At 41.9% G+C, this 24254-nt stretch overlaps 3 protein-coding genes across 7 annotated transcripts in view; all 3 read left to right on the top strand.

Annotated features, from left to right (window-relative positions):
• Nucleotides 1–5435, top strand: part of farp2 (FERM, RhoGEF and pleckstrin domain protein 2) — a 59150-nt gene extending 53715 nt beyond the window's left edge. For both annotated transcript variants that reach the window (XM_007911132.2, XM_042339188.1), the window contains one exon: nt 3024–5435. In XM_007911132.2, the coding sequence (XP_007909323.1) occupies nt 3024–3120 (97 nt within the window). In that variant the 3' untranslated portion in view covers nt 3121–5435. The remainder of the gene's footprint in view (nt 1–3023) is intronic.
• Nucleotides 5436–9057: 3622 nt separating this feature from the next.
• Nucleotides 9058–11574, top strand: LOC121849889 (alpha-1,4-N-acetylglucosaminyltransferase-like). The gene is made up of 3 exons (XM_042339189.1): nt 9058–9125; nt 9216–9664; nt 10618–11574. Exons 2-3 carry the CDS (start codon nt 9248–9250, stop codon nt 11212–11214), a joined length of 1014 nt encoding a protein of 337 aa, XP_042195123.1. The 5' UTR covers nt 9058–9125; nt 9216–9247; the 3' UTR covers nt 11215–11574.
• Nucleotides 11575–15463: 3889 nt separating this feature from the next.
• Nucleotides 15464–23970, top strand: LOC103190220 (lactosylceramide 4-alpha-galactosyltransferase-like). 4 transcript variants are annotated; one of them, XM_042338946.1, is made up of 4 exons: nt 15464–16039; nt 21024–21113; nt 21612–22060; nt 23014–23970. In XM_042338946.1, the coding sequence occupies exons 3-4, from the start codon at nt 21644–21646 to the stop codon at nt 23608–23610; spliced, it is 1014 nt and encodes a 337-aa protein (XP_042194880.1). In that variant the 5' UTR covers nt 15464–16039; nt 21024–21113; nt 21612–21643; the 3' UTR covers nt 23611–23970.
• Nucleotides 23971–24254: the final 284 nt, after the last annotated feature.

The raw sequence follows: 24254 nt of genomic DNA, 5'->3' as shown, positions 1-24254 counted from the left end.
AAAATCCCGTGGCCATTCAATCTGCATTCAATGCACTAGGTGGCAGCGTAGTCCAACAGAATCTACCTTTGCCCAACAATATCTCACAGCCGGACAAGTGCAGGGATTCCGTAAGATTGATGTGTGTCCCAGTAACATTTTGTGTTGGTTTGATGTAGTCAGTAACACACTTGCCTATGGGTCAAACAGTTATTGGTTCAAAACAAAACATTGGGTCTTGAGCTCAAAAGCTGGATTGACACTCCAGTGCAGAACTGAAAGACTGCTTTCATTGTTGAAGGTGCTGCCATGTCGATGAGCCATTAAACCAGGGGTGGGCAATTATTTTGGCTGATGGGCCACTTCACGAGTTTCAGTAAGCTTTGCGGGCCACACACTTAATATAGATCCAAATGCTTAATAATAGCTCAAAATCAAGTCTTACACTTGTACTTGCATAAAATAAAGTCTATATAATTGACAATCATTAAAATGAGGTTAAATAAAAACAAGTCATTGAGCAGACATTTATTTGAATTTTATTCATTTATTCACGTATTGATGAGAATGTGAGAAGCTCACTGAATGGGAAGAATGAAAGCGCTAATGTGCGTTAACCAGACAATTGAAGTCAGACATCGTCTCCGTTGTTGCAATGCGGAGCTCTGCTGCAAGGTGGTCATCAGTCATCACAGATCTATGTTTTGATTTATTGAATTTCATCACAGAAAATGTCTCCTTACATATGTACATTGATACAAACAGCACAAGGATCCTCTGGGCATGAACGTTTATTTTACTAAAGGTGTATTAATTAAGAGAGGCGTAAAAACTGAGTAGAGGCACTGATTTGAATTGCTCTGCAAGCAATAGATCACATTGCAAGCCAAAAAGGTCGAGTTGAAGGTCAAATGGGGATTTGTTAACATCAAATGAGAAAGGTGAAGAGACCAAAGACAGGTCATTTCCGATCAAATTGAAATCCTGGAATCAGCGAGAAAATTTGGTATGTACGTCAAGTAGTGACAAAATATACTTTTTAAGGTTTGATCGCTAACAGTAATCTGCTGCAAAGTTGGAAAGTGGACTATCTGAAGCACCAAAATAAATAATTTTGTCATAAATGACTTGACACTGCAATACAAATCGTGCACGAAGGTCCCCTTCTGTTGCAGTTTTGAATTCAGTTTATTCATGTGGCCCATGATATCAACGGCAAATGCGAAATCAGACAGACAATTCGTATCATTCAGCTGTGGGAAATCAGAATCTTTTTGTTTGATGCCCAAAAATCTCTGTTCTCAGTTCTCACCTTCTTTTCAAGACCTTTCCTAAACTAAGCCATCTTACATTCGTGTGATACAGAACATCCGTGAGCTTGGATACCGATTCCTCAAGCAGAGTTACAAATTGCCTGTGGTTTAATCCTCTTGCTCGAATGTAGTTGACCACTTTCGTAACTGTGTCCATGACATTGCTTAGTTTTAGAACACTCTTACAGAGGACCTCTTGGTGGATAATGCAATGTAGAAATCCCATATTCTGTTCTGGATTTGTTTCTTTGACTTAATTTGGAATTCTTTTCAGTAACCCAACATTTTTGCCTGTCAGATTTGGGCTTCCATCAATGGTCACATTCATCAATTTTTTCCACTCCAGTCCTAATTTTAAGATACACTTATTTATTACCTCCAAAAAGTATTCTCCAGTTGTCGCATCTTTCATATCTTGCAAGTTTCCTTACTCCATCCCTCCAAAAAAACAAAACAATAATAAAAATTGCTCATTTTCAATCCACGACTGTTTGTGGGACATTGCTGTGCGCAATTGGCTGCCGCGTTCGCCCACAAATATACAGTCAATTCACTTTACCGTATATTCTGTGAAGCGCTTTGGGACGTCTAGAAGACGTGAAAAGCGCTATATCAAATGCAAGGATTATTATTATTATTATTGAGGTAAATTTTTCAGTCAGCTCAAAATGTTTGGTGATACGTTGAATAAAAATTATCAACTGGGCTGTGTCTTTGACATCACAACTCTCACGTGCCAGTGCCAGTTAAAAAATGCAAAATTGCTTACTTGATTTTGTAACTGGAGATACATATTCTCAGAGATATGCTCGACATGCCTCACAATAGTTCGCCTTGACAAGCTAATGTTCTCAAACTGTTTTTTTCTTGCCTGGGCGTAAAATCGAGGCAGAGTCAACCATACATTCCTTTATAAATTCTCCTTCAGCCAATGTTCTTGGCGATTTTGTGTGCAATCAAATAACTCAGTCTTGAAGTCTCATCCTGGGACATAAATTATTTTGTGAAAATGCTTTGCTCTTTTTGCATTCGGACAACCATCTCATCAGCTTTCTTTCCTTTTTGTTCGGCAGAAACGTTCTTATATTTGCAAGCGTGTTTGCTCTCAAAATGGCGATTCAAATTGTTGTCTTTGAGCACTGACACACTTTCTTTGTACATTAAACACACAGCTTTACACCCACACTGGTAAAAGAATATTTAGAAGTCCATTGTTTGTTGAATATTTGTTCTTCAGCGTCCACTTTCTGCTTCTTTGATAAACTCATTTCCAGTTAACGTCCTCGTCAGTGAAAAGTATTGCTGCATTTGCCACGCGTCTTCGAAAATCTCCCGATCCGTACATTTCTGATGTCAGCTTGATTCAACACTGAAGGGAACGTGCGCACATCTAAGCAGAGTGATTGGCTGATATTCCCAGTCAGGTCCAAATGCGAAATTTGTGTGACTTTCTGGAACTGAACCAACTATCATTTTTTCTATTGCTAGACACAATGACGGGCCGGATAGAATCATTTGGCGGGCCCGATATGGTTCTTGGGCCATGTTTTGCCCACCCCTGCATTAAACCAGGAACCATTATAGTGTTTCAGGTGAACATTAAAATGCCACGAGTGGCAAACTTTGAGAAAGCACCTGATGGAGTTTGTTGATATCATCTCAACCCTTGAGAACACACCTCGTGATGTGTTATTCCATCTTAATAAACTTTATGTTCTTTTATTCAACCAGGTGGGTGGAGGTGATCAAGAGCGCAACTGGATCAACAGGTCGGGCAAGCCTTCTGAGCCAGAAGAACACTCAGATGAAAACCATTCAAATGAACTGAATCATTAGGAGTTGCACCTGCTACAATCTTCAAGCATTACTGCAGGACACAGTGAATATTGGAGCCCGGACTCATTGTCCGCTGTACGAGAGACAATCTACTTAGATTAAAATGAAGAACGGGTTTCAAGGTTATAATTGCACTCACACATAACTGGATAAGGAGAAAGATTGTTTGGCAAAAATTGGGTTTGATTCTGGCAGGTACACGCCCCTGTAAAACAAAAAGTGCATAGTAACCTTTCAAAACTTGGGTGGTTCCATTAATCAAAACTCGGGTGCTTCAGGGATCACGTTGTCAACTTGTGCAGCGAGTCCTAATACAGCATTGTTCACCTACCAAAGATGCACTTCCTGTACTGTAATTAACAACAGAAACCTTCTGTTCTGAAGGTGAATTGTGGACGGAGTGAGTAAAGATATCTACAGTTTCTACCACTCAGTGGTCTGCTCCTTTGGCTATAAAAGAAGAAAACTCATAAATGTAAGTGCCCTGTTAGACTTTTGCACAGTTGTAGCCAGGATGAAATTTCAATTATTTGTGCGCTCCATGCCTGGGTTCGGAAAACAAGGGACTCTGTCCTATTCCTGTCATTACATAACACTATAAACAGCGATGTTTGTATTTGTTTTGTCCTGTACACTGTGAGTTTCGGACCTGCTTAGTCCATACTCTTGGGTCATCCTTAGTTATGCATCTGTCAATTTGACAGCTGCTTACTTTTCATTTAAGTAGGTTTACAGCCTTCATGTTGTAATTCACAAACACATGTGGCAGTTTCTACTTAGCAAATGTATTGCCTTGGAGATATCAAGAAGACAGAATGAGAAAGGAATGAGTGAAGTGTTGAAAGGTTTGGGATCACTAAATGGAGTGTGCGATGTCTTAACTCCAATTTGATGGGTCACTGGTTGGGTTCAGATGTTTATGGCAGGTGTGAAGGCAAAAATGTTGTACTTCGGTGTGAAAGAGCCACTGTGTCAAGGAAGATGAGATTTGGTTTCAAAATTGACACATTTTCCCATTGAAATAGAGGTTGAAGGCCAATTGTAAATCCTGAAGAGAAACAGCAGAAATAGCCAATCTAGAGTGAGTCTTACCCCACATCTAATTCATGTTGTACATCATCTGAGAGTGCTCAATGTATGAGTAATGAAGAGGAATCTTAAACTACATCTAATCTAGTCTGGCACGACAAGGTACACAGTATAGAGGGAGCTTCACACTCTGTAATTAATCTCTGTGCTACCTAACCTGCTGCTTCTCAGTGGGCAAGTATAGAGGGATTTTATTCGACATCTGATTGTGCTATATTTGACTTGTGAGTCTTGATGGGACAATGTGCAAAGCAGTTTTATGTTGTATTTAACCTGTGCTACACCTGAACTGGGACTGCTCAGCAGACAGAGTAGAGAGAGGATGGCTATCTGATTTGGATTAGGGTCATACCTAAAGTGAAAATGTTTTATGCTGGCAAAGCTGATAGTTGTGAAATTTTTGAATACAGCTTAAATTTTGAAGGTGGGCTTTTAAGAACTACAGAAAACCGATTTCTAATTTAAAGCTTTAAAAAATTACCAAATTTTGTTTTCTCTAAAATGCTACGTAGATAAAGAACATCTAGACTCAGCTGGAATGGGGCATATGAAAATGAGTCCTCTATAGCAGATATGTGCAGCTTGTTTCACATGTTATACTGAGTGTCTGTATGGAGGGGTTCGATATTCCTTTCCATGTTGTAGCGGAGCCCAGTATGTGGCTCGTGGAATCCCATAATTAAACTAATGAAAGAAACAAAATGGGAAAAGTAATGTGAGATGAAGGAGAGAGCTTGGAAGAAAGGGATAATGGAGGAAATTGGAATTATATGAAAAAATAGTTTGATCCTGACCACAGCAGGTCTCGGTGGAGTGAGACAAAATATATTATGTTGGTGGTGTTTGAATTGTATTGTTGTTTAAATGGATCAGGAAAGTGTAGGGGGTTTTAGCTGTGGTTGGTAAAATGATCTTTTTATTTTAGTATCATTTTAGACAAGCATCCAAGGATTTTTGAAAAGTGACTTTGCTGCTCAATACACATCCGGACACATAATAATGCCTAGAAAAAAACAAAATAAACTATAGAATAATTAGGGCTGTGACATTACATGCCATAGTTTTCATTCTTATGATCGGAGAAGAGGATAGGCAATGAACAGATGGGTCTGGATTAGGGCACATGGTGTTCACCTCTGGGATCCAAGTTTGAATCCCATCCAGGATGACGGGATGCAAAATGCAAAATACTGCAAATGCTGGAAATCTGAAACAAAAACAGAAGTTGCTGGGAGCCCTCAGCAGGTCAGGCAGCATCTACGGAGAAAGGAAAGTGAGTCAATGTTTCAGATCCACAACCCTTTTTACAGCTCTGTATTGTGATGGAAGTTGAGTGTAGGTCATTAAAAGAAAATAAGCATCTCCACTGGTGACAGAAGAACATGTTGACCCCACCGTTGTGTATTATACAAATGCACCTTCCCAAGCTGTTACTTTCTATGGTTTACCACCCTTGTAATTTGCCCTTACAGTGGATCATTTATGTCCCTGAACAAGCACCTGAGATGCCAAAATACTGTGCCAGAAAGAATATTAAATTAATTATTAAATAATTTTAATGCTTTGCACTCCATTTCATGCCAAAATATCCAAAATCCGCCGCACAATTTCACAAGACTGGGAATTTGAGGAAATCGTATGGATCGGTATTTTCTTTATTGCAACGGACGTTATAACCAGACTTGGTTACAAAGTCCGTCGGTCTTTTCACTCCAACAGCTGAGTGTTGTGAATGTTGGAGAGCGCTGTGGCGGAGTGTTGGAGCAGACTGCTCACTCCCTTCACTAACTCACTGCATCAGGGACAATCCTACATAATTACCTGCAACATACACCACAAAGCGGAAAGTGTGGCAGAAACATTGGTTGATGTGCTACCTTTTTGAAAATGAACTACTGAGTTTGCGTAGGTTTGTATAGTGTGTGGTAATGTGGTCCCACACTGCCTGGCAATGATCGTGTACAGGTAACAGTTCTAGCACAATTTTTCGAGGAGTTATTTCATTGTGTTACTTGGGATTGAAACTGATTATGATTATGATATCCTCTGAAGAAATGTTTGTGTATTTATTGTGTAGCATCATATCTGATTATTTTTGGCCACCTGTTTACTGTTTATTTTGCTCATAGATTTGGTTAAACTGTCAAATTGGTATTTGCATGGCATAGTACAATTATACATTGTGTATTAACAGTAAAGACAAATATTTAAAGGAGTCAAAGTTACTGCCTTAATAAAAATCCGATTCAATGCAAATCTGAATTTTCATGGGCTAAATTCTCTTTCTTCGCTTCTCTTTCCCTTACAAACTCGCTCAGCGTGAAAGACTGTTACTGTGGTGATGCTTATCTATTTCTGTAAATGCCTTTTTGTGAAGAAACCCTTCAGTCGGGTTTCCGTGCTGCCCATAGCACAGAAACTGCCCTGGTCAAGGTCACCAATGACATCCTGACCACCTGCGACCAGGGCTCCCTCTGCCTCCTCGTCCTCCTCGACCTATCGGCAGCATTCGAAACGGTCGACCATGCTATCCACCTCTATTGCTTGTCCTCTCACCTCAACCTTCAAGGCCCTGTCCTTGAGTAGTTTAGGTCGTACCTCTCCCACCGTCTTCACTTTGTTTCCACAAATGTTTTTTCCTCCAGCCCCCGCACTGTCTCGTGCGGTGTCCTTCAAGGCTCTGTCCTCGGTCCCCTCCTCTTCACCCTCTACATGCTCCCCCTGTGGTGACATCATCCGCAGACATGGGATTAACTTCCACATGTATGTGGATGACACCCAACTCTACCTTTCCTCCTCTACCCTCAACTCCACGACCACCGATGTCCTGACAGCTGCCTGTCCGACATCGAGTCCTGGACGAGAGACAACTTTCTTCAGCTCAACGTGCGGAAAACTGAGGCCCTCCTGATTGGCTCACGTGAGCGCCTCCGCACCTCAGGCGCTGACAGCATCAGCATCCAAGGCTGCACTCTCCACCTCTCAAAGCCAGTCAGGAAACTTGGGGTTCTGTTCGACCCTGAGCTGTCCTTTCTCCCTCATATCCGCACCACACCTGGCATCGCCTTCCATCACCTCCAGAATGTTGCCAGACTACGGCACTACCTCACCCCTCACGCTGCTGAAACTCTGGTCCACGCCTTTATCACCTCAAGGCTGGACTATGGGAACTCTCTCCTCGCCGGCCTTCCCGGCACCTCCCTCCACAAGCTGCAGGTCATTCAGAACTCTGCAGCTCGTGTACTGTCCCGCACCAGACACCGTGACCACATCACTCCCACCCTCGCTCGCCTCCACTGGCTCCCCATCCCCCAGAGGATCGATTTCAAGATCCTCATCCTCACCTACAAGGCCATTCATGGCCTTGCTCCCTCCTACCTCTCCGACCTACTATCTCCCTACTTACCTGCCCGTACCCTCCATTCCTCTGGCTCCGGTCTGCTCCACATCCCCCGCCCCAACCGCCCTTCCATCGGTGGCCGGGCCTTCAGCCTCTCAGCCCCGAGGCTCTGGAACTCTATCCCCCAGTGCCTTCGCCGCCTCCTCCCTTTCCTCCTTCAAGGCCGGTCTCAAGACCTTTCTCTTTGACCGTGCCTTCAGCTCCCCTCTCGACTCTCTACCCCCTCCTCGCTCCCTCCCTTCCCTCCCCTCACCCTGACCATTTCCCCCCAATGCTCGGATCCTGACCCAACTGTACAGCGCCTTGGGACATCCTCCCGACGTGAAAGGTGCTCTATAAATGGAATCTTGTTGTTGTTGTTGTTGTACTTTTTCAGAGGGTTTCTCTCTTTCCTAACACAATTTGGGCCCAAAAGGGCAAGCACGTGACTTCCTCCCAGGTTTCCTTTGAATCGAGTTGCCAAGAGGTTTGGGAAAGTTTAACAGAGAAGTAATAGAGCTTCTGTGGTATACAGCAGGTCTAGTGGATCGTATTTTAATAAAATCTTGGTTCACGAACGTGCCCTGTAACCAAAATATCTTAATGTGGATAAGGTCAAACCAAAAACTCATCTTGCTAATAATAACAAATGGCAAATGTCTTATGTTTCTAAAAACGAGGAAGTGTAGGATCTGTGATTAAGAGAACTGATTTTTGCAAATCATTTCTGTGTACATATAGGTATCCAAAAAATGCGACCATCGTAACTGAGCATGAGTAACATGTGCGGCCGGTGTGGAGGGCTCTATATAAAATCCAAGTTATTGTTTTTGTTGTTGTAACATGGTCTAACCAATTGATAGATCCTGGGAGGGTGGACTGAAGTGAAACGTACCAGTTGATTGATGCTTCAGTAATCCAGAACAGAGGACCCGACAAAGGGAAATCTCACTGTTGTTGCCTCTTCTCCTGTGTTCCCTCTCACTCACAGTGAGATGACGCCTTCTTAGAACGCTTTGGTAGAGCTGATCAAATCACACTGAAAACTGAAACTGAGCCTTGTAAGATTGGGTCACGTGAGGTAAGTGCAGTGGAAGAAGGCTTTTCAGACCATTTTATCTCGTTCTTGTGTTTGTGTCAGAAGTTCACATTGTGTCAGGTCTACCGAGAGGCTTTATGTAGATTGTCCTGGGGAAAGTAATGAGCACCAGATATTCCAATGTTTCCTTGAGAAATCGTGCTTCAGAAAGTGGCACTTTTTTTGCTGTCCACATTTCAAAAGTTTTCTAAATGTTTTTAAAACCACTGCTCCCTCCCTCCCTCCCTCCCTCCCTCCCTCCCTCCCTCCCTCCCTCCCTCCCTCCCTCCCTCCCTCCCTCCCTCCCTCCCTCCCTCCCTCCTCACTGCTGTGGGCAATTGGCTGCCGCCTTTTGCCCACTAAAATATACAGTCAATTCACTTTGCAGTATATTCTGTGAAGGGCTTTGACACGTCTTGAAAAATCTTGGAGGTGGTGTTCGCCAACAAAAGTAAGCAAACCCCAGGTAGTGATTGCTGCTCCAGTGACAAATTTTTCAAACTTTCTTATTAAGTTGTCCTTTTATCTTCATCCTTCACAGCAACGTTTGAAGCAAGTTCTCCGCAGCGAGCTATGAAGAGACTACACAAAGGCTACCTCGTCGCTCCTCTTCTCGTAATCTGCATTGTATTATACTTGCAAAATGACTTCAATCACTATTTCCAACAAAGATACCCTTTGAAAGATAAATACGATGTGGATTTTGATAATTCAAGTTTAATCCCAGATCCTGGGATCATGTTTGTGCAGACTACAAATGAGATGGAGCCGACACCACTGGCTCTATGTGCCGTGGAATCAGCTGCTCGGGAGAATCCAGATAAACCTGTTTATTACTTTATGAAGGGACTCAGCGGGAATTTATCACAATATCCATTCCCTCAGTATTTTGCTGCTCCCATGCTTTCATCAATCAAGAACGTTGTATTGGTTCCCTTGAAGCTCAAGGCATTGTTTCAAAATACCCCTTTGAGTTTCTGGTATCAACAGGTAATAGTCATTCAGTTCAGAATCTTATAAGTAAATATCTCCCTCTCCTGGCAATTTATATATAGTAATAATGTTCACACAGTTTATGACATGTTAAAGTTGATTTTGTTGTCAGAAGCTACATCACCATTCTCTGGGATTCCTTTCCTTTACCCTTCCATCTTGCCTTCTCTCTATCTGTCTTTAAATACGGCCTGAAAACCTACCACTTTGACTGCTTCTCTCCTCTGTTTCTCAGATTTATTTCTGTTTTGGTGAAGTACTCCGAGACACTATCCTATTTGAAGATCACTATGTAAAATATGTCACAAAATATACAGTTAACTCACTTTACAGTATATTCTGTGAAGCACTTTGAGACGTCTCGAATATGTGGAAAGGCGCAAGGATTATTATTTCTTATTATTTAAAAGCAAATTGTTGATATCTTTGGTTTTGGACTTACCAGAAGGACGGATGTCCTTAATGAAGCAGATACCAAGAACTCAAGATAATGGCAATGTGCAGTTGGAAACTTTCCTGAGCGTTGAGGGTTTTTAAACTAACATTTTTGATATTTCCTTTTCTTGCCCATCCCGCCTCACACCTCCATTCCTGAAGATGTTGAACTGCAGTTTACAGTTAAGAAACAGGATTGGGTCCTTGCTTAAAAGAAGAATATATCTTTATATAATGGAGAGTGACTCCAAAGAGAGTTAGCCATATTCCTGGCTAACAATCCTCCAGATAAAATTGGTCACTCACTTCAAGGCTGGTTTGTAGGACATTGCTCTGCGCAAATTGGCCACAGTGATGGCGTACAAAATATACAGTTGACCGCAAATCCTGTGAAGTGCTTTGATGGGTCCTCCCTTTGGAAAAGGTGCTATGTCAAATGCAAGGATTATTATTATTAATTAGGATTATTATTTTACTTGTAAATAATATTGCTTTGTTACATCATTATAATGCAGGTAAATTCATCCCGGGAACAATACTGGATTCATGTGCTCTCTGACGCCTGCAGGATAGCACTTCTGTGGAAATACGGTGGCATCTACCTGGATACAGATATTATTTCCCTGAAGCCTTTGAATTTCACAAACTTTATCTGCTCACAAGGAAACAGTATTGCCAATAATGCAGCCCTCGGTTTTCAGAATCAGCATCAATTCATGTGGGACTGCATGGAAGACTTTGTCACCAACTACAATGGGCAGATCTGGGGTCAACAAGGTCCGGGACTGATCAGTCGTGTGTTGAAACAATGGTGTCAGTCTGATAACCTTGACAAACTTCTTGACTTGCAATGCAATGGCATTTCTTTCTTGTCTCCCAGATACTTTTATCCAATTGCATTCGCTGAGTGGCAGAGGTTCTTTCAGCCCTGGAATAAGAACGATATTGAATCCTTTTTCCCAGATACAAAAGGGGTGCACATCTGGAACTTCATGAACAAGGGACAACAAAAACGAGTGGTTGCTGGAAGTGGGACATTAATAGAGCGTTTGTTTTTAAAGTATTGTCCGACTACTTATAAGGTTTTTGTAAAATGTAGCAGCTTTATATAGTAAATTTTGCACACGGAAGAGGTAAATACGCGTTATTGCAGCATCAGCCTCCAACCATAATATTCTTGTGTTGTATGACACTGTGGAGGATAATGACATACGGTATACCTTGTATCTTATATATAATGGACAACTGGGAGATCAATAATAATAATAATAATTATTCTTACATTTAATCTGGGCCTTTTCATGTCTTCAAGATGTTCCAAAGAACATCACAGGATAGACTGTAAAATGGTGTGGAGGTGTGTCTTTTGTGGGGGAATGTAATGGTTTATGATTGCTTGTGAAACTTTGCCGTTGCAAAACAGCTGCCGTGTTTGATTTGAATAAATAATCACTAAATTTGAGTTATTGAGATTTGTGTGGCGACAGTTCACTTTAAGGCACTTTAAAAATTGAAATTGTTTCTCCAATTATTGTGATGTAGTGATATCTGCCCAAAGCGCACAACTGAGTTGAGGATAAAGGAGCTTTTGCAAGGTACCCTGATTTTGAATTAAGGCTAAGATGGGGGACTGAGCTAGTGATTGGAATGATTATACACATTTCCGCCATTATACTGTGGTTCCCTCGAAGGCTGCTTCATCAGGTTCTATTAACTGACTGCAGCCATTGTTTTGTTGATGCAGATGTGTCCTGGATTAGACTTGAAGTTTGTTGATGTGCTGAACTATATAAGATTTATAGGTTTCAGGAACAGAAGGAGGTACAATAACTGTTTCAATGTAAACATTTATTGGCCAGTTGTGAAGCCTACTATATCCTACATGCAAGCGCCATAGTCTAAACTCTACATAGCCATAACCATAGCTGTTGATGACCCATTGCCTATTATGTGGTAGATGTTAGTTTCAGCGCGAGCCGAAAGGATAAGGTAAGAGTCCAAATTTTTGACTCTCCAGATCTTTGGGACGTCCCCCCAACGTGGACAAATGTAATTTGTTGTTGTTGAGTTAGAAGAAGAATACCAGCTGAGAACAACAACAACAAATTACATTTATACCGTGTCTTTCATGTCGGGAAATGTCTCAAGGCGCTGGACAGTCAGGGATTTGAACGTGCGCTGGGGGTTGGGATCAGGCGGGGTGGAGGGCAGGAAGAATAGAGATAGGAGGATGACTGAAGCTGCTGTTGTGGAGGAGGATCTTGAGAAGTGCCTTGAATGAGGCAAGGGACGGAGCTCGGCGAAAGTACTATGGGACGGTGTTCGAAAGGCTGGGGCAGAGAGGCTGAAGGCACGACCTCCGATGGTGAGTGGGCCGGGCGGGGGACGTTGAGCAGGCCGGAGCCTGCTGAGAGGAGGGAGAAGCAAAGCTGAGGTGTGTGAGAGCTGCAGCACATTGTGACGGAGTCTACGTGAAGACAAGTAAGTAGATTACAGTAGAATTCTTCTGAACAGGAGCGAGTCTTGAGCTCAAATGGTGGACTGACACTCTCGTGCAGCATTGTTGAAAGACTGCTGCATTGTTGAAGGTGCTGCCATGTCGATGAGCCATTAAACCAGGGGTGGACAACTATTTTGGCTGGCGAGCCACTTCATGAGTTTTGGTAAGCTTTGTGGGCCACACACTTAATATAGATACAAATGCATAATAATTGCTCAAAATTAAGTCTTACATTTGTACTTGCATAGAATAAAATCTATATAATTGACAATCATTAAAATGAGGTTAAATAAAACAAGTCATTGAGCATTTGTATCTATATTAAGACATTTATTCAAATTTTATTCATTTATTCACGTATTGATGAGAATGTGGGAAGCTCACTCATTGGGAAGAATGAAAGCGCTGATGTGCGTTAACCAGACAATTGAAGTCAGGCATCGTCTCCGTTGTTGCAATGCGCAGCTCTGCTGCAAGGTGTTCATCAGTCATCACAGATCTATGTTTTGATTTATTGAATTTCATCACAGAAAATGTCTCCTTACATATATATGTTGATCCAAACAGCACAAGGATCCTCTGGGCATGAGCCTTTATTTTTGGAAAGGTATATTCAAGCGAGGCTTAAAAACTAAGAAGAGGCACTGATACGAGTTGCTCTGCAAGCAATAAATCACATTGCAAGCCAATAAGGTTGAGTTGGAGGTCAAATGGGGATTCGTCAACATCAAATGAGAAAGGTGAAGAGACCAAAGACAGGTCATTTCTGATCAAATTGAAATCCTGGAATCAGCGAGAAAATTCGGTATGTACGTCAAGTAGTGACGAAATATACTTTTTAAGGCTTTGATCGCAAACAGTAATCTGCTGCAAAGTTGGAAAGTGGACGAACAGCCTGTTTCCTATCTGATGCGCTAAAATAAATAATTTTGTCATTAATGACTTGACATTGCAATACAAATCGTGCAGGAAGCTCCCCTTCTGTTGCAGTTTTGAATTCAGTTTATTCATGTGGCCCATGATAGCAACGGCAAATGCAAAATCAGAGACAATTCGTATCATTCAGCTGTGGGAAATCAGCATCTTTTTGTTTCATGTCCAAAAATCTCTGTTCTCAGTTTCCACATTCTTTTCAAGACCTTTCCTAAACTAAGCCATCTTACATTCGTGTGATACAGAACATCCGTGAGCTTGGATACCGATTCCTCAAGCAGAGTTACAAATTGCCTGTGGTTTAATCCTCTTGCTCGAATGTAGTTGACCACTTTCGTAACTGTGTCCATGACATTGCTTAGTTTTAGAACACTCTTACAGAGGACCTCTTGGTGGATAATGCAATGTAGAAATCCCATATTCTGTTCTGGATTTGTTTCTTTGACTTAATTTGGAATTCTTTTCAGTAACCCAACATTTTTGCCTGTCAGATTTGGGCTTCCATCAATGGTCACATTCATCAATTTTTTCCACTCCAGTCCTAATTTTAAGATACACTTATTTATTACCTCCAAAAAGTATTCTCCAGTTGTCGCATCTTTCATATCTTGCAAGTTTCCTTACTCCATCCCTCCAAAAAAACAAAACAATAATAAAAATTGCTCATTTTCAATCCACGACTGTTTGTGGGACATTGCTGTGCGCAATTGGCTGCCGCGTTCGCCCACAAATATACAGTCAATTCACTTTACCGTATATTCTGTGAAGCGCTTTGGGACGTCTAGAAGACGTGAAAAGCGCTATATCAAATGCAAGGATTATTATTATTATTATTGAGGTAAATTTTTCAGTCAGCTCAAAATGTTTGGTGATACGTTGAATAAAAATTATCAACTGGGCTGTGTCTTTGACATCACAACTCTCACGTGCCAGTGCCAGTTAAAAAATGCAAAATTGCTTACTTGATTTTGTAACTGGAGATACATATTCTCAGAGATATGCTCGACATGCCTCACAATAGTTCGCCTTGACAAGCTAATGTTCTCAAACTGTTTTTTTCTTGCCTGGGCGTAAAATCGAGGCAGAGTCAACCATACATTCCTTTATAAATTCTCCTTCAGCCAATGTTCTTGGCGATTTTGTGTGCAATCAAATAACTCAGTCTTGAAGTCTCATCCTGGGACATAAATTATTTTGTGAAAATGCTTTGCTCTTTTTGCATTCGGACAACCATCTCATCAGCTTTCTTTCCTTTTTGTTCGGCAGAAACGTTCTTATATTTGCAAGCGTGTTTGCTCTCAAAATGGCGATTCAAATTGTTGTCTTTGAGCACTGACACACTTTCTTTGTACATTAAACACACAGCTTTACACCCACACTGGTAAAAGAATATTTAGAAGTCCATTGTTTGTTGAATATTTGTTCTTCAGCGTCCACTTTCTGCTTCTTTGATAAACTCATTTCCAGTTAACGTCCTCGTCAGTGAAAAGTATTGCTGCATTTGCCACGCGTCTTCGAAAATCTCCCGATCCGTACATTTCTGATGTCAGCTTGATTCAACACTGAAGGGAACGTGCGCACATCTAAGCAGAGTGATTGGCTGATATTCCCAGTCAGGTCCAAATGCGAAATTTGTGTGACTTTCTGGAACTGAACCAACTATCATTTTTTCTATTGCTAGACACAATGACGGGCCGGATAGAATCATTTGGCGGGCCCGATATGGTTCTTGGGCCATGTTTTGCCCACCCCTGCATTAAACCAGGAACCATTATAGTGTTTCAGGTGAACATTAAAATGCCACGAGTGGCAAACTTTGAGAAAGCACCTGATGGAGTTTGTTGATATCATCTCAACCCTTGAGAACACACCTCGTGATGTGTTATTCCATCTTAATAAACTTTATGTTCTTTTATTCAACCAGGTGGGTGGAGGTGATCAAGAGCGCAACTGGATCAACAGGTCGGGCAAGCCTTCTGAGCCAGAAGAACACTCAGATGAAAACCATTCAAATGAACTGAATCATTAGGAGTTGCACCTGCTACAATCTTCAAGCATTACTGCAGGACACAGTGAATATTGGAGCCCGGACTCATTGTCCGCTGTACGAGAGACAATCTACTTAGATTAAAATGAAGAACGGGTTTCAAGGTTATAATTGCACTCACACATAACTGGATAAGGAGAAAGATTGTTTGGCAAAAATTGGGTTTGATTCTGGCAGGTACACGCCCCTGTAAAACAAAAAGTGCATAGTAACCTTTCAAAACTTGGGTGGTTCCATTAATCAAAACTGAGGTGCTTCAGGGATCACGTTGTCAACTTGTGCAGCGAGTCCTAATACAGCATTGTTCACCTACCAAAGATGCACTTCCTGTACTGTAATTAACAACAGAAACCTTCTGTTCTGAAGGTGAATTGTGGACGGAGTGAGTAAAGATATCTACAGTTTCTACCACTCAGTGGTCTGCTCCTTTGGCTATAAAAGAAGAAAACTCATAAATGTAAGTGCCCTGTTAGACTTTTGCACAGTTGTAGCCAGGATGAAATTTCAATTATTTGTGCGCTCCATGCCTGGGTTCGGAAAACAAGGGACTCTGTCCTATTCCTGTCATTACATAACACTATAAACAGCGATGTTTGTATTTGTTTTGTCCTGTACACTGTGAGTTTCGGACCTGCTTAGTCCATACTCTTGGGTCATCCTTAGTTATGCATCTGTCAATTTGACAGCTGCTTACTTTTCATTTAAGTAGGTTTACAGCCTTCATGTTGTAATTCACAAACACATGTGGCAGTTTCTACTTAGCAAATGTATTGCCTTGGAGATATCAAGAAGACAGAATGAGAAAGGAATGAGTGAAGTGTTGAAAGGTTTGGGATCACTAAATGGAGTGTGCGATGTCTTAACTCCAATTTGATGGGTCACTGGTTGGGTTCAGATGTTTATGGCAGGTGTGAAGGCAAAAATGTTGTACTTCGGTGTGAAAGAGCCACTGTGTCAAGGAAGATGAGATTTGGTTTCAAAATTGACACATTTTCCCATTGAAATAGAGGTTGAAGGCCAATTGTAAATCCTGAAGAGAAACAGCAGAAATAGCCAATCTAGAGTGAGTCTTACCCCACATCTAATTCATGTTGTACATCATCTGAGAGTGCTCAATGTATGAGTAATGAAGAGGAATCTTAAACTACATCTAATCTAGTCTGGCACGACAAGGTACACAGTATAGAGGGAGCTTCACACTCTGTAATTAATCTCTGTGCTACCTAACCTGCTGCTTCTCAGTGGGCAAGTATAGAGGGATTTTATTCGACATCTGATTGTGCTATATTTGACTTGTGAGTCTTGATGGGACAATGTGCAAAGCAGTTTTATGTTGTATTTAACCTGTGCTACACCTGAACTGGGACTGCTCAGCAGACAGAGTAGAGAGAGGATGGCTATCTGATTTGGATTAGGGTCATACCTAAAGTGAAAATGTTTTATGCTGGCAAAGCTGATAGTTGTGAAATTTTTGAATACAGCTTAAATTTTGAAGGTGGGCTTTTAAGAACTACAGAAAACCGATTTCTAATTTAAAGCTTTAAAAAATTACCAAATTTTGTTTTCTCTAAAATGCTACGTAGATAAAGAACATCTAGACTCAGCTGGAATGGGGCATATGAAAATGAGTCCTCTATAGCAGATATGTGCAGCTTGTTTCACATGTTATACTGAGTGTCTGTATGGAGGGGTTCGATATTCCTTTCCATGTTGTAGCGGAGCCCAGTATGTGGCTCGTGGAATCCCATAATTAAACTAATGAAAGAAACAAAATGGGAAAAGTAATGTGAGATGAAGGAGAGAGCTTGGAAGAAAGGGATAATGGAGGAAATTGGAATTATATGAAAAAATAGTTTGATCCTGACCACAGCAGGTCTCGGTGGAGTGAGACAAAATATATTATGTTGGTGGTGTTTGAATTGTATTGTTGTTTAAATGGATCAGGAAAGTGTAGGGGGTTTTAGCTGTGGTTGGTAAAATGATCTTTTTATTTTAGTATCATTTTAGACAAGCATCCAAGGATTTTTGAAAAGTGACTTTGCTGCTCAATACACATCCGGACACATAATAATGCCTAGAAAAAAACAAAATAAACTATAGAATAATTAGGGCTGTGACATTACATGCCATAGTTTTCATTCTTATGATCGGAGAAGAGGATAGGCAATGAACAGATGGGTCTGGATTAGGGCACATGGTGTTCACCTCTGGGATCCAAGTTTGAATCCCATCCAGGATGACGGGATGCAAAATGCAAAATACTGCAAATGCTGGAAATCTGAAACAAAAACAGAAGTTGCTGGGAGCCCTCAGCAGGTCAGGCAGCATCTACGGAGAAAGGAAAGTGAGTCAATGTTTCAGATCCACAACCCTTTTTACAGCTCTGTATTGTGATGGAAGTTGAGTGTAGGTCATTAAAAGAAAATAAGCATCTCCACTGGTGACAGAAGAACATGTTGACCCCACCGTTGTGTATTATACAAATGCACCTTCCCAAGCTGTTACTTTCTATGGTTTACCACCCTTGTAATTTGCCCTTACAGTGGATCATTTATGTCCCTGAACAAGCACCTGAGATGCCAAAATACTGTGCCAGAAAGAATATTAAATTAATTATTAAATAATTTTAATGCTTTGCACTCCATTTCATGCCAAAATATCCAAAATCCGCCGCACAATTTCACAAGACTGGGAATTTGAGGAAATCGTATGGATCGGTATTTTCTTTATTGCAACGGACGTTATAACCAGACTTGGTTACAAAGTCCGTCGGTCTTTTCACTCCAACAGCTGAGTGTTGTGAATGTTGGAGAGCGCTGTGGCGGAGTGTTGGAGCAGACTGCTCACTCCCTTCACTAACTCACTGCATCAGGGACAATCCTACATAATTACCTGCAACATACACCACAAAGCGGAAAGTGTGGCAGAAACATTGGTTGATGTGCTACCTTTTTGAAAATGAACTACTGAGTTTGCGTAGGTTTGTATAGTGTGTGGTAATGTGGTCCCACACTGCCTGGCAATGATCGTGTACAGGTAACAGTTCTAGCACAATTTTTCGAGGAGTTATTTCATTGTGTTACTTGGGATTGAAACTGATTATGATTATGATATCCTCTGAAGAAATGTTTGTGTATTTATTGTGTAGCATCATATCTGATTATTTTTGGCCACCTGTTTACTGTTTATTTTGCTCATAGATTTGGTTAAACTGTCAAATTGGTATTTGCATGGCATAGTACAATTATACATTGTGTATTAACAGTAAAGACAAATATTTAAAGGAGTCAAAGTTACTGCCTTAATAAAAATCCGATTCAATGCAAATCTGAATTTTCATGGGCTAAATTCTCTTTCTTCGCTTCTCTTTCCCTTACAAACTCGCTCAGCGTGAAAGACTGTTACTGTGGTGATGCTTATCTATTTCTGTAAATGCCTTTTTGTGAAGAAACCCTTCAGTCGGGTTTCCGTGCTGCCCATAGCACAGAAACTGCCCTGGTCAAGGTCACCAATGACATCCTGACCACCTGCGACCAGGGCTCCCTCTGCCTCCTCGTCCTCCTCGACCTATCGGCAGCATTCGAAACGGTCGACCATGCTATCCACCTCTATTGCTTGTCCTCTCACCTCAACCTTCAAGGCCCTGTCCTTGAGTAGTTTAGGTCGTACCTCTCCCACCGTCTTCACTTTGTTTCCACAAATGTTTTTTCCTCCAGCCCCCGCACTGTCTCGTGCGGTGTCCTTCAAGGCTCTGTCCTCGGTCCCCTCCTCTTCACCCTCTACATGCTCCCCCTGTGGTGACATCATCCGCAGACATGGGATTAACTTCCACATGTATGTGGATGACACCCAACTCTACCTTTCCTCCTCTACCCTCAACTCCACGACCACCGATGTCCTGACAGCTGCCTGTCCGACATCGAGTCCTGGACGAGAGACAACTTTCTTCAGCTCAACGTGCGGAAAACTGAGGCCCTCCTGATTGGCTCACGTGAGCGCCTCCGCACCTCAGGCGCTGACAGCATCAGCATCCAAGGCTGCACTCTCCACCTCTCAAAGCCAGTCAGGAAACTTGGGGTTCTGTTCGACCCTGAGCTGTCCTTTCTCCCTCATATCCGCACCACACCTGGCATCGCCTTCCATCACCTCCAGAATGTTGCCAGACTACGGCACTACCTCACCCCTCACGCTGCTGAAACTCTGGTCCACGCCTTTATCACCTCAAGGCTGGACTATGGGAACTCTCTCCTCGCCGGCCTTCCCGGCACCTCCCTCCACAAGCTGCAGGTCATTCAGAACTCTGCAGCTCGTGTACTGTCCCGCACCAGACACCGTGACCACATCACTCCCACCCTCGCTCGCCTCCACTGGCTCCCCATCCCCCAGAGGATCGATTTCAAGATCCTCATCCTCACCTACAAGGCCATTCATGGCCTTGCTCCCTCCTACCTCTCCGACCTACTATCTCCCTACTTACCTGCCCGTACCCTCCATTCCTCTGGCTCCGGTCTGCTCCACATCCCCCGCCCCAACCGCCCTTCCATCGGTGGCCGGGCCTTCAGCCTCTCAGCCCCGAGGCTCTGGAACTCTATCCCCCAGTGCCTTCGCCGCCTCCTCCCTTTCCTCCTTCAAGGCCGGTCTCAAGACCTTTCTCTTTGACCGTGCCTTCAGCTCCCCTCTCGACTCTCTACCCCCTCCTCGCTCCCTCCCTTCCCTCCCCTCACCCTGACCATTTCCCCCCAATGCTCGGATCCTGACCCAACTGTACAGCGCCTTGGGACATCCTCCCGACGTGAAAGGTGCTCTATAAATGGAATCTTGTTGTTGTTGTTGTTGTACTTTTTCAGAGGGTTTCTCTCTTTCCTAACACAATTTGGGCCCAAAAGGGCAAGCACGTGACTTCCTCCCAGGTTTCCTTTGAATCGAGTTGCCAAGAGGTTTGGGAAAGTTTAACAGAGAAGTAATAGAGCTTCTGTGGTATACAGCAGGTCTAGTGGATCGTATTTTAATAAAATCTTGGTTCACGAACGTGCCCTGTAACCAAAATATCTTAATGTGGATAAGGTCAAACCAAAAACTCATCTTGCTAATAATAACAAATGGCAAATGTCTTATGTTTCTAAAAACGAGGAAGTGTAGGATCTGTGATTAAGAGAACTGATTTTTGCAAATCATTTCTGTGTACATATAGGTATCCAAAAAATGCGACCATCGTAACTGAGCATGAGTAACATGTGCGGCCGGTGTGGAGGGCTCTATATAAAATCCAAGTTATTGTTTTTGTTGTTGTAACATGGTCTAACCAATTGATAGATCCTGGGAGGGTGGACTGAAGTGAAACGTACCAGTTGATTGATGCTTCAGTAATCCAGAACAGAGGACCCGACAAAGGGAAATCTCACTGTTGTTGCCTCTTCTCCTGTGTTCCCTCTCACTCACAGTGAGATGACGCCTTCTTAGAACGCTTTGGTAGAGCTGATCAAATCACACTGAAAACTGAAACTGAGCCTTGTAAGATTGGGTCACGTGAGGTAAGTGCAGTGGAAGAAGGCTTTTCAGACCATTTTATCTCGTTCTTGTGTTTGTGTCAGAAGTTCACATTGTGTCAGGTCTACCGAGAGGCTTTATGTAGATTGTCCTGGGGAAAGTAATGAGCACCAGATATTCCAATGTTTCCTTGAGAAATCGTGCTTCAGAAAGTGGCACTTTTTTGCTGTCCACATTTCAAAAGTTTTCTAAATGTTTTTAAAACCACTGCTCCCTCCTCCCTCCCTCCCTCCCCTCCCTCCCTCTCCTCCCTCCCTCCCTCCTCACTGCTGTGGGCAATTGGCTGCCGCCTTTTGCCCACTAAAATATACAGTCAATTCACTTTGCAGTATATTCTGTGAAGGGCTTTGACACGTCTTGAAAAATCTTGGAGGTGGTGTTCGCCAACAAAAGTAAGCAAACCCCAGGTAGTGATTGCTGCTCCAGTGACAAATTTTTCAAACTTTCTTATTAAGTTGTCCTTTTATCTTCATCCTTCACAGCAACGTTTGAAGCAAGTTCTCCGCAGCGAGCTATGAAGAGACTACACAAAGGCTACCTCGTCGCTCCTCTTCTCGTAATCTGCATTGTATTATACTTGCAAAATGACTTCAATCACTATTTCCAACAAAGATACCCTTTGAAAGATAAATACGATGTGGATTTTGATAATTCAAGTTTAATCCCAGATCCTGGGATCATGTTTGTGCAGACTACAAATGAGATGGAGCCGACACCACTGGCTCTATGTGCCGTGGAATCAGCTGCTCGGGAGAATCCAGATAAACCTGTTTATTACTTTATGAAGGGACTCAGCGGGAATTTATCACAATATCCATTCCCTCAGTATTTTGCTGCTCCCATGCTTTCATCAATCAAGAACGTTGTATTGGTTCCCTTGAAGCTCAAGGCATTGTTTCAAAATACCCCTTTGAGTTTCTGGTATCAACAGGTAATAGTCATTCAGTTCAGAATCTTATAAGTAAATATCTCCCTCTCCTGGCAATTTATATATAGTAATAATGTTCACACAGTTTATGACATGTTAAAGTTGATTTTGTTGTCAGAAGCTACATCACCATTCTCTGGGATTCCTTTCCTTTACCCTTCCATCTTGCCTTCTCTCTATCTGTCTTTAAATACGGCCTGAAAACCTACCACTTTGACTGCTTCTCTCCTCTGTTTCTCAGATTTATTTCTGTTTTGGTGAAGTACTCCGAGACACTATCCTATTTGAAGATCACTATGTAAAATATGTCACAAAATATACAGTTAACTCACTTTACAGTATATTCTGTGAAGCACTTTGAGACGTCTCGAATATGTGGAAAGGCGCAAGGATTATTATTTCTTATTATTTAAAAGCAAATTGTTGATATCTTTGGTTTTGGACTTACCAGAAGGACGGATGTCCTTAATGAAGCAGATACCAAGAACTCAAGATAATGGCAATGTGCAGTTGGAAACTTTCCTGAGCGTTGAGGGTTTTTAAACTAACATTTTTGATATTTCCTTTTCTTGCCCATCCCGCCTCACACCTCCATTCCTGAAGATGTTGAACTGCAGTTTACAGTTAAGAAACAGGATTGGGTCCTTGCTTAAAAGAAGAATATATCTTTATATAATGGAGAGTGACTCCAAAGAGAGTTAGCCATATTCCTGGCTAACAATCCTCCAGATAAAATTGGTCACTCACTTCAAGGCTGGTTTGTAGGACATTGCTCTGCGCAAATTGGCCACAGTGATGGCGTACAAAATATACAGTTGACCGCAAATCCTGTGAAGTGCTTTGATGGGTCCTCCCTTTGGAAAAGGTGCTATGTCAAATGCAAGGATTATTATTATTAATTAGGATTATTATTTTACTTGTAAATAATATTGCTTTGTTACATCATTATAATGCAGGTAAATTCATCCCGGGAACAATACTGGATTCATGTGCTCTCTGACGCCTGCAGGATAGCACTTCTGTGGAAATACGGTGGCATCTACCTGGATACAGATATTATTTCCCTGAAGCCTTTGAATTTCACAAACTTTATCTGCTCACAAGGAAACAGTATTGCCAATAATGCAGCCCTCGGTTTTCAGAATCAGCATCAATTCATGTGGGACTGCATGGAAGACTTTGTCACCAACTACAATGGGCAGATCTGGGGTCAACAAGGTCCGGGACTGATCAGTCGTGTGTTGAAACAATGGTGTCAGTCTGATAACCTTGACAAACTTCTTGACTTGCAATGCAATGGCATTTCTTTCTTGTCTCCCAGATACTTTTATCCAATTGCATTCGCTGAGTGGCAGAGGTTCTTTCAGCCCTGGAATAAGAACGATATTGAATCCTTTTTCCCAGATACAAAAGGGGTGCACATCTGGAACTTCATGAACAAGGGACAACAAAAACGAGTGGTTGCTGGAAGTGGGACATTAATAGAGCGTTTGTTTTTAAAGTATTGTCCGACTACTTATAAGGTTTTTGTAAAATGTAGCAGCTTTATATAGTAAATTTTGCACACGGAAGAGGTAAATACGCGTTATTGCAGCATCAGCCTCCAACCATAATATTCTTGTGTTGTATGACACTGTGGAGGATAATGACATACGGTATACCTTGTATCTTATATATAATGGACAACTGGGAGATCAATAATAATAATAATAATTATTCTTACATTTAATCTGGGCCTTTTCATGTCTTCAAGATGTTCCAAAGAACATCACAGGATAGACTGTAAAATGGTGTGGAGGTGTGTCTTTTGTGGGGGAATGTAATGGTTTATGATTGCTTGTGAAACTTTGCCGTTGCAAAACAGCTGCCGTGTTTGATTTGAATAAATAATCACTAAATTTGAGTTATTGAGATTTGTGTGGCGACAGTTCACTTTAAGGCACTTTAAAAATTGAAATTGTTTCTCCAATTATTGTGATGTAGTGATATCTGCCCAAAGCGCACAACTGAGTTGAGGATAAAGGAGCTTTTGCAAGGTACCCTGATTTTGAATTAAGGCTAAGATGGGGGACTGAGCTAGTGATTGGAATGATTATACACATTTCCGCCATTATACTGTGGTTCCCTCGAAGGCTGCTTCATCAGGTTCTATTAACTGACTGCAGCCATTGTTTTGTTGATGCAGATGTGTCCTGGA

The sequence above is a fragment of the Callorhinchus milii genome, unplaced genomic scaffold (genome assembly GCF_018977255.1).
Source record: "Callorhinchus milii isolate IMCB2004 unplaced genomic scaffold, IMCB_Cmil_1.0 Scaffold11, whole genome shotgun sequence".
NCBI lineage: Eukaryota > Metazoa > Chordata > Chondrichthyes > Chimaeriformes > Callorhinchidae > Callorhinchus > Callorhinchus milii.
This window is presented reverse-complemented; position numbering and strand designations above follow the sequence as displayed.

Excerpts from the sequence above, each read along its gene's own strand:
- LOC121849889 (XM_042339189.1), top strand. The coding sequence starts at position 9,248 with ATGAAGAGACTACACAAAGGCTACCTCGTCGCTCCTCTTCTCGTAATC. Across the intron at positions 9,665-10,617 it reads TGAGTTTCTGGTATCAACAG|GTAAATTCATCCCGGGAACA; the intron begins GTAATAGTCATT and ends ATTATAATGCAG.
- LOC103190220 (XM_007910947.2), top strand. The coding sequence starts at position 21,644 with ATGAAGAGACTACACAAAGGCTACCTCGTCGCTCCTCTTCTCGTAATC. Across the intron at positions 22,061-23,013 it reads TGAGTTTCTGGTATCAACAG|GTAAATTCATCCCGGGAACA; the intron begins GTAATAGTCATT and ends ATTATAATGCAG.